Raw genomic sequence first — 9178 nt, 5'->3', positions numbered from 1 at the left:
AAGGGAGGCGGGGGGGGAGAGGGGGGGAGTGCTAGGTAATCCTGAATGACTGGCAAGTACCTATGCTGAACTGTGAAAGGTTTCATGATGCAGGTCCAAGTGCTGACAGTGCACAGGAAGCCTGCCTTTGTCAAGTCATGTCTGAGCACTAATTATTATTCTTGTAATAGCTGGACTACTTTTGAAATAATAATGAGCAAAAAGTCCACCTGAAAACTATTGGCTGAACCCCTAGACACAGCCCCGCTCATTATGCTTTCTTCTATTTTGAGCACTCTTAATTAAATCAGTATTTCAGAGGCATCATTTGCCAGTTTCTTACAAGCCTACAGATTAGTGTCAAGCTAAGAAAATTATTCCAGTGGTATGGACAGCACCATGTAAGCTGCAGCTACACAGCCCAGAACCTACTAAAAAAGGCACTTTTAATAAATAAATAAATAGACCAAAGTTTCTGGCACTCTGATCTCTTCCCTAAACTGATAAGTTCTCATGAACAGCTTCTGTCGCTTTCTGTGCACTTGCAGAACAAACTAACATTTTATTCGTTCATCAAACTTGTACTGAATCCTCAGTAGCCTGTTCATGGTAAGAAAGACAGACTGTACAGGCTTTTATCTGTAAAGAAGTCCAGCTACTCAGAATAACTGCTCAGGACTGCAAAAAGTCACTTAGTTACAGTCTAAGGAGAAAACCTGACTAAGAGGTAAGTCAGGGTAAGTGTAATGTGAGAGGCTCTTTGGTTTCCCAAGCTGTACTGTTGTTTAAAGGTGACCTGCAAGTTGTGCTTGTGACTTTACCCTTCACTATGCAAGAAGAGCCCCAGTTTCTCCAAAAGCAGGGCTAACTGTATTATCCTTTTTATCAAAGCTGCCAAGCTATCATTATCATAAAAAGAAAGCAGGACTTTAACTATTTGGACAGTCAGGACAGAAAACAGAAGTTCTAGAAGTATTCACTTCAACAGTTTCATTCCAGAAGTATTCCAAACACTCAGTTGAGGCTCACCAGTCTTTTAATCAATGGGGAAGTAAGAGCAGAGTTCACACATACCTAACTTCTTGCCATTTGCAATTGTTAATGCCTTCCAAAGACAGTTTTAGAAGTCAAAGCATCAATTGTACAGGCACCAAAAAGAAAAAAAATAAAAATGCACAGGGCATTTTAGCTTCACTGAGCTGTGAGGAAGTACAAATAAAAATACAAGGTACAGATCACTAACATTCAAGAACAAACGATAAGAATGACAGCTGGTATTGATTATGCTGCACCGTAATCAGTGGTATGGAGGAACAAATGCAAGTCCTACAGTGGGGACAGCTGCAGGGTACCTACGAGCAGCTGCTGTGCTATGCTCCAATTTGCAAGCATCTGTTATATTTGGATTCCTGCTTCTCAACTTAGTGGCATATGACCTGCTTTAGTTACTAAAGTATTAACAGAAAGAGTAGGGTTATCACAAAATAGTTCTTCGTTAGAAATACACAGTTTATTTCAATGCGCCAATAAAAAAGCCCAACATTTTCAGATCACAGAACGTTAACACAACGGTTTTGCATTAGTCTACTAATAAGACTTTTGAAAGATCCAGAGTCATGCCAATTGTTAGTTGATAGAAATAGCCTTCTAGGACTAAGCCCTTACATTTATAAAGACACCACAAAATCCCTTATAATAATGTAAACAAAATAAATTTTCTTTTTAAACTTTAACTTTTTAATTTGAATCCATTCTCTCAGGACATGCACTCCTTCAAGGGCTTCCTGATGGTGAATGACTGAAAGGGAAAGAAGAGAGTAAGAAAAAGCAACTTCCACAGCAAAAATCAGCTAGCCCAAGTTTCCTTAACCCAGCCCAGGTGGTTCCTCCTTTTTGAGCAACCACTGCACAGAAGTGGTGCCAACACTGTGCCTGGTGTGAAAGCTAACCCATGCACCACCCTCTTCCCCACTCCCATAATGCCTCTTTCCACACTTGCACATGATTTTCTTTTGAAGTTCAAGAATACTGAAAAAAAAGTGTTACATCTTACAGCATACAAGCAGCAACTGCTCTAAATGTGAAAAGTCCATTCAGAAGAAGAGTCATCTAGTAGGACAGCCAGCATGCTCAAAAGACCAACTTTGGAGTCTGCTCTGCAGCTGTTCAGAGGGTGGCTTACACTGCCAAGATGTTGAAGGTAAGCTATAACCTAAACATTTTCAGTTTGGAACTAGGCCATGGTTAATCATCATCTTCATGTCAAACTACATGAATTCCAGCATCTACCTCTCTGGTTACGTAGAGAAAGTTACTTTTTACTTTAGGCTGCATAACAGGGCTTGGCAGCTGTGCAACTGAGTAAGAGCCAGTTGTAAGAATTACACCAGCAGGAATTTATTTCTGCCACATGATTCACATTTTGCTTCATCCTTCATCACTCCCTTTCCAGTTGTACTCAGAGCCATTTCCTTTCCTCCATTACCCTCCAGATGTCTCCTCCAGACTGTTAAATTCCTTTGAGGAACTTCTGGAATGTAGATTCTCATTTGCCCTCATTCTCTACTGTCCTCCGAGAGGTTCGTTACAGCAGGTTACCTTACAGGACTCTTGTAGCACAAGAGTGAGTGGACATAGGAATGCCACACTAGAGCCCTTTTCTGGGAACAGACTTAGTATTAGTCATGAAGTGCTGACTCCCAGCACTCAAACATCCATGGGAATTCATCTTTTCATAACTTACACTAAAATTAGAACAAGGAAAATACTTCTGGCTTTCATCCTTAAAAAAGTTAGTTTCAGTAGCAACCACTGCAGCTGCTAATGCTAATGTAGCGAAACAGCATGATCTAGTTTTAAAAGCTACTCCTACCTTCTCTTTGGAGATGGTGATCTGGACTTTGAGCGACTGAAAATAAGAAATAAAGTTCCAGTCAATGTAACATTTTAAGTAATAACTTGTATATACATGTATATAATATGCATAAAAATACAACAATTCTGTGCAGTCACCACTCTTGACCCTTTCAAAACAAATGATGTTGCTAAAAACATTAAAAGTATCATCCTTAATGCTGCTGAAAGCAAGTATTCCCAATTTAATGAGACTTACTTTAAGCAAGGAGCTGCAGTTGAAAAAGAATACTGCTGAAAACTGGAGCCCTCAGGAGAGGGCAATGCACAGCTTCAAAGCAGCTAAGAAGTGGTAACAACAATCCTCCAAAGCAGGAGCAGTGTATGATATGAGGAAAAGAGTCAGAAAGATTAGGAACTATAGTGAAGAGCATGGGTAGGGAAGAGATGTGTCCAAAATCCTGCAAAAATACTTGTGGTCAGTCATGGGTGAAGCAAAACATAATAGATATCCAGGAACAGTCCACCATGCCACACAAAAAAAAAAAAAAAAGTTCTACATTAAAAAAAAGGAGAAAAACAAAAAACCCACCATTCTTCCAAGTGTTTGCATCATGCGAGGGAAGAAGGGAAAAAAAAAGGACAAAAGACAAACAAAAAGCCCCCACAACATTACCAAAAAGATGAGTGCTAGCTGTATTTACGCTCACCTTTTAGCAGGTAAGCCAGATTTAGATCTACCATGGGACCCAGACCTATAACAGGAGAAAAATAAAGCTCAGCAAAGCAGCCAAGTGGCATGCACACACAATGAAAGTTAGCTGAATCAGCAACAGCAACTTCACACTACATAGCCTCACACAAAGAAGGCGACTCCAGGGCTGCAGGCTTTTCTCAGGATGTTTCAGGAGATTCCTTTAGCTCTAGTCCAGAGACCCCACTTACCAGGAGATGCAAAAGGCTCAACCAGCTCCCCAGCAAAGCTTTGGCTACCACTTTCACCAAACAAAAAGCCTCATTCTAGGCTCCCGGGTGTTTTTTCTTCAAGTATCTCATAAAGGTGGAACTACTGTTCCATGTGTTATCTGGAAAACCTCTCAGTAACACCATCTTAAGACACTGGTATGGGCTAGAGGCAAGTGCTGAAGAGCTGATTTGTTACTCAGTTGAAAGTTCTCAATGCCAGTTTTGTTCAATATTGAGGTTCAAACATTTCAATGAAAACATCAAAAACTGAAATAGTATGAATCTAGGACACTAGATCCTAGACCCTGTGAATTCTAGAAAGACTGTAATTTGTAAACTATTGCCACAGTTACTATAGCTTCTAAGTCATAAAATTAAGACTTTCTCTCATATTCACTATGTTACTGCTGACTCATATTTTCAAGACTGAGTCACTCAGAATTTGTCCCTTCCCAGAGCCTCAGAATTCAGCCATGCAGTAATATTTAAAGTCAGCAAGCCTTGCATGCAAGTTACAGTCAGTTGTTTAACAGAACTGGCCAGAGAGCATAAAGATTACCCCGTTAAAACTAGTTCTGAGCAGAAATAAAATAAAAAAGCAAGATTGACCTTTATCTTGCCCATTAGTTTATAAAAACGCTATACGGATACTGCTGGAGTAAGTTGAACAATGAGTAATGTTCTACTGCTGAAGCTTCTCAGTCACCATGCTGGCTCATCACCTGTTCCTAACAGTCAGCCTGAAATACTTTTTACCATAACCAGAAATCTTGTTACTGTATCAAAATTATACAGAATCAAGTTGTTCAAATCTATCTTGAACTCCGTAATTTTGTAGCATGACTTCCTTTGCTCAGAAGTACTGTAAGGTAGCACACAAGAGCATCATCTTACTAGGAGAACTGTTAGTCAGCACTCATTCCCAAAAGCAAGCAACAAAGCAAGGACTGCGAAACAACAGTTCTAGAAGCAGCATCAGAGTTGTGCACTAACATTTTGCCAGTGTTGATTCTGTCATAATACAGCTAACTCAGAAGCAACAAGTTTTTCCACAGTGCTTTCATAATTGCAGTCCTTCACTACTGTTTCTGACCATTGCAACTGCAGACCTACAAAGCCAGTACTCCTCTGAAATTTCAAAGTCTTCCACACAGGAACATGACTGTCCCAAAGCTAGAAGTCACCAAGGAATGTTAGCTGTATTCAGATTTTTCCACACTAGCGGCAGTCAATTTGAGTATGACTGCTTGACTTATCTACGTTACAGCACTGTAGTCAATCATGACAGCACTAATAATAAAAAAAAAAATCATCTCCTTAGAGCCTCAACACACAGTCCAAAGTAATAGGCAGACCACCAAGACTATGCCTCTTCTCTATCGTATTGGCACGAGAGAAGACAATTTTTTCCCACTTGTCAGCTCTCGTATCTATAGTATTTTTATCCTACTCTTTTCACCCTTCTTCCAAGCTAAGACTCATCACAAAGGAGAGGAAAATACAGGAGAATTTACTCTTAATTCCTCATCTTCCATTTCAGCCAGCCTGCCACAGACAGCAGGAAACCAGGACTGCATGTCAGAGCAGTCCCTCAAAACACTGGAACTTGCTTTCCTCTTCATTCTGGTGTCTAAAGCTCTTGATCTAGGTGCCTTACCCCATGCAGGTAGTTCTCAGCATTACAGTAACATAAGCATTCTTCCAGTTCTGGGAACTGGATAGAGTTAACACCTGTAAACAGGAATTCAGGCACTACTGGGAATCTTCTCATCACTTCTCAGCAAGCAGATTTCAAAAAAAAGAAAAAAAAAAGAAAAAAAAATAACACCAAGAAAATACGAAGCAGCACTATGGGATTCTGCTAACTTCCTGCAGGACCTGAGCTCAAGCATTCTCTAAACATTTCATCAGTTTCCAGAACCTCTCTCCACAGTACTTCTATTTGTCTTACCCTTTAGTAAACAGCATGTTTTGTTTCTGGCTACACATACATATAGAGACCTGGCCACAGACTACACCACCTGTTTATTATAGAAAAACTACAAAAGCAGACTGTGAAAAAGCAGAAGTTACTGTAGTAAATATTACTATGCTGCAAAACCCTGTAACTACTCTGAGCCCCAAGTTTCCTGGTAGGCAGGAAAAGGGGGGGGAAGACTATTATGGGTCTGAATCAAAGCAAGTATCTTACCTGCTTCGGGGCCATACAACAGACCGGGATCTCGAGCGTGATCTGGACCTAGACCTAGAAAGAGCAGCAAAAACTCAACTACCATGCAATTCACAGCTGACATCCTACAACCCAATTCTCTGAAGTCAATACCAACAGAGACTGCTATCAGTTTTGCAGGCGTAACTTTTATAGTATTAGAACACTGTAACACACTTGCCCAGTAAGACTATCCACATAAGAAATCCCTTTACCCTAGTCAGGTAAATATAATAATCTTTGCATGCTTAAAACTTAAGATTTTTTTTTAAACCATAGATAAAATTAACATTATAATAACAATACAGTGCCAAAAAGCTCAAGAAGAGCGAATGTAGAACTCTTAAGCACACGTTTTAACTTCAGAAGAGAGGTCCAGATAAGCTTTCACAGATAAAACTCCGTGAAGCTCCATGGGGACTCAGAGCATGACATACAGACTTAACGTTAACAGCTGTATTCCCTTCCAATACTGTTCTGGACCTAACAGGTAATACCTACCTTGATCTCCTTAAAGATCCAGACCGTGATCTGCGGGGTGAAAATGATCTATACCTACGAGGAGAGATTGACCTGGACCTGCGGTAAGAAGCTGATCTTGACCTACAAAACAAAAAGAAAACCCCCAAAATAACTACAAGGTACTTTCAGTATGGAATGCTGTGAGAGGGAACAAAAAAAATGCAAAATAATCCCAAACAAGCAAAACAAACAAAAAACGCCAAAACGTAGAGCGTACCTCCTACCACGACTGCGACTGCGCGACCGAGAATACCTCCTTCCTCGGGACCTCGAACGGGATCGAGACCGGGACCTAGTTTTAGGTTAGAGAAAACAGGTATCGGCAGACAGCCCCAGCAATCACCGCACGTGAGCCTCTGCTGAAGTCAAAACTTTCAAACTAAAAAAAATAAATAAATAAAAATAAAAACAAACACTAGCATCTGTCAGTTGGAAAAAATGCCTGGGCCTACTTGTCTTGAGCATTTTTACTACCTAGAAAAATGTTAAAAGCTGAATTACATTGCAGAATTACATTAGAATAGAAAACACTGTAATGTGTATTTAAAATAAACCTTGCAAGTTTGCAGGTCGACCCTCTTTGGCCCAAGGTCTAGCAGATCTAGACGATCTAGAAGTATCTATAGCCGATCGCTGCATCTAGGTGTTCTCTTCAATCTAACGACGATCAAACTGACAGCCCAATGAGCCAGGGTGAGGCTTGATTGACGCAAGAAGATTTTTCTAGGTGGGAATGTGGTCAATCTGGTGTTCCTCTTTCTAAACCGGAGGGGGGGCCCCAATTGAAAGCCAAATTTACTGTTATGGCGATCACCGTCTCAAATTTTCTGCCCTTAAAGAATGAGGTGAAGCTACGTGTAGATGGCTCGAGGGGATCTGGCCTCTTATGCTGATCACCTCAAGGTCTAGGAGGATCTTAAGTGTCGGATTTGCAAGGCGCCTCAGCATGAAATCTTAAGGCTCGTGACATTCTGAATCAAGGCGACTGACTCAAACGAAGAAACCTGAAAGGTTTTGACCAGGTTGATTATTAAGATAGTAACATTTGATATGTATTAGCAAAAAACTGTGATATACACCTGTTGAGTTACAACATTAAGAGTTAAAACTGGTGTAACATTCTCTTCTTTGCTAACAAGAGCTACACAAGAGTTAACTGGTGAAACAACCCAGCCGCTCCGGTCCCACACATACCTGCTCCTCCTTCGGCGACTATAGCGATGACAATCATAAGCATAGTGGCCTTTCTCGCCACACTCATAGCATCTGTCATTAGGGTCAAAGGGGCGCCGTGCCGGAGGCCTGTCATAGCGGGAGCGACGAGGCATCCCTGTTGACACTTCCACTCTAACCCTGGAGCCACATATTATCCTACAAGAACAGTATATATTAGTTAGAGAAATACTTTTATTCCTTGTACTTGTTACACAGGGTGAGAAGGCCAGAGTGCTCTGCTGGAGCAGCCCAGGGGGTTTTAAGCGTGCACATACTTGCCATCGAGTCCAAGCACCGCATCTTCCGCATCCCTCGGGTCTTCAAACTCCACGAAGGCAAACCCTGGCGGGTTCCTCGCGATCCACACGGTTCGCAGCGGCCCATAGTAGCTGAAGGCTCTCTCCAGCTCGCCTTTGCCCGCGCCCGTGCCCAGGTTCCCCACGTAGACCTTGGTCTCTGCGGGAGCCAGGCCCGTGTCAGTGCCGCGGCCGCCGCGCACGCGCGGGCCCGGGCACGAGGCGCTGCCGCCGCGCGCGCCCGCCGTCGCCGCCACCCCTCCCCCGCCGCCGCCATCTTTGACACCGCCTCCATTTTAGTGCGCTCCCGCCACCGTCGTCGCGCTTCCTCCCCCGCCGCCCCTCGCCCTCCCTCGGACCCATCCTTCGCCGGATCCGCGGCTACGGGCTCTCCCGGCCCCCGCTTCCCCCTTCTTCCCGTCGCCATCTCCTCCCGGAGCCGTCTGCCCGCAACAACGGCTGCCGCCTCGCCTCGCTCCCCGCCTCAGCCCAGCGCCACCGATCCCGCGAGCCCGCCCCCACCGCGCCCGGCGGCGCCATCCCCGCAGCGCCGCGCCCGGCCGCCTAGCGCCCGCCGCGCCGTACCGTAACGCCCGTAGCGCGACATCCTCCCGGCTGCAGGCTGGGCCGCGCGCGCCGCCCCTTATATAGCGAGGGAGCCGCCGCCGCAGCTGCGCGCCGCGCCCCAACCGCCGCACGCCGGGGCGGGGCTCGCGTCGCCTGGCAACGCGAGCGCCGCGCGGGAGGGGACCCCGCTCCTCGAGCGCGCGCGGGCGGCGGCCGCTCTCGCGAGAGCGGCGGCGCTGCTGAGGGGGGCGCGGCGGGTGCCGGGCGCCACGGCGGGCCCCGCGGCGGAGCGGGCCGGTAGCCGGGCTGTGGCGCCTCCCCGTCCGGCCGGGACCGGGGACGGCGGGCGCCTGCTCTCTCGAGGAGGGGAACGTGTCCTGGCGCTAGCTCTCGGGTCGGGTTCGTCCCAGCTGGCCTTCGGCAGCGCAGTCAGGGCACCTCTGGATCCGCTCATGGAGAAAAGCAGTTTAACCACTCACGAACCAACAGCAGGGGAACGGGCGCAGAAGGATACAAACAGATGAGGGTTTTTGTTTTAAGCAAAATTAACCTGCACCTGACTGAGCTGAAG

The 9178-nt window shown here is 44.9% G+C and overlaps 1 protein-coding gene across 2 annotated transcripts; it reads right to left on the bottom strand.

The window, feature by feature from the left end:
• Window positions 1–997: 997 nt before the first annotated feature.
• LOC134138245 (serine/arginine-rich splicing factor 7-like) lies at window positions 998–8721 on the bottom strand. 2 transcript variants are annotated; one of them, XM_062571624.1, is made up of 9 exons: window positions 8626–8721; window positions 8020–8200; window positions 7724–7900; window positions 6747–6821; window positions 6509–6610; window positions 5990–6043; window positions 3543–3587; window positions 2852–2887; window positions 998–1777 (listed from the first exon to the last, which is right to left on the bottom strand). In XM_062571624.1, the coding sequence occupies exons 1-9, from the start codon at window positions 8645–8647 to the stop codon at window positions 1753–1755; spliced, it is 717 nt and encodes a 238-aa protein (XP_062427608.1). In that variant the 5' UTR covers window positions 8648–8721; the 3' UTR covers window positions 998–1752. The 2 variants fall into 2 exon arrangements, with proteins under 2 accessions (XP_062427608.1, XP_062427609.1); XM_062571625.1 differs by lacking the exon at window positions 3543–3587.
• Window positions 8722–9178: the final 457 nt, after the last annotated feature.

This window comes from Rhea pennata, chromosome 3 (assembly GCF_028389875.1).
Source record: "Rhea pennata isolate bPtePen1 chromosome 3, bPtePen1.pri, whole genome shotgun sequence".
NCBI lineage: Eukaryota > Metazoa > Chordata > Aves > Rheiformes > Rheidae > Rhea > Rhea pennata.
The sequence above is the reverse complement of the archived record's forward strand: the minus strand, read 5'-3'. Positions and strand labels throughout refer to the sequence as shown.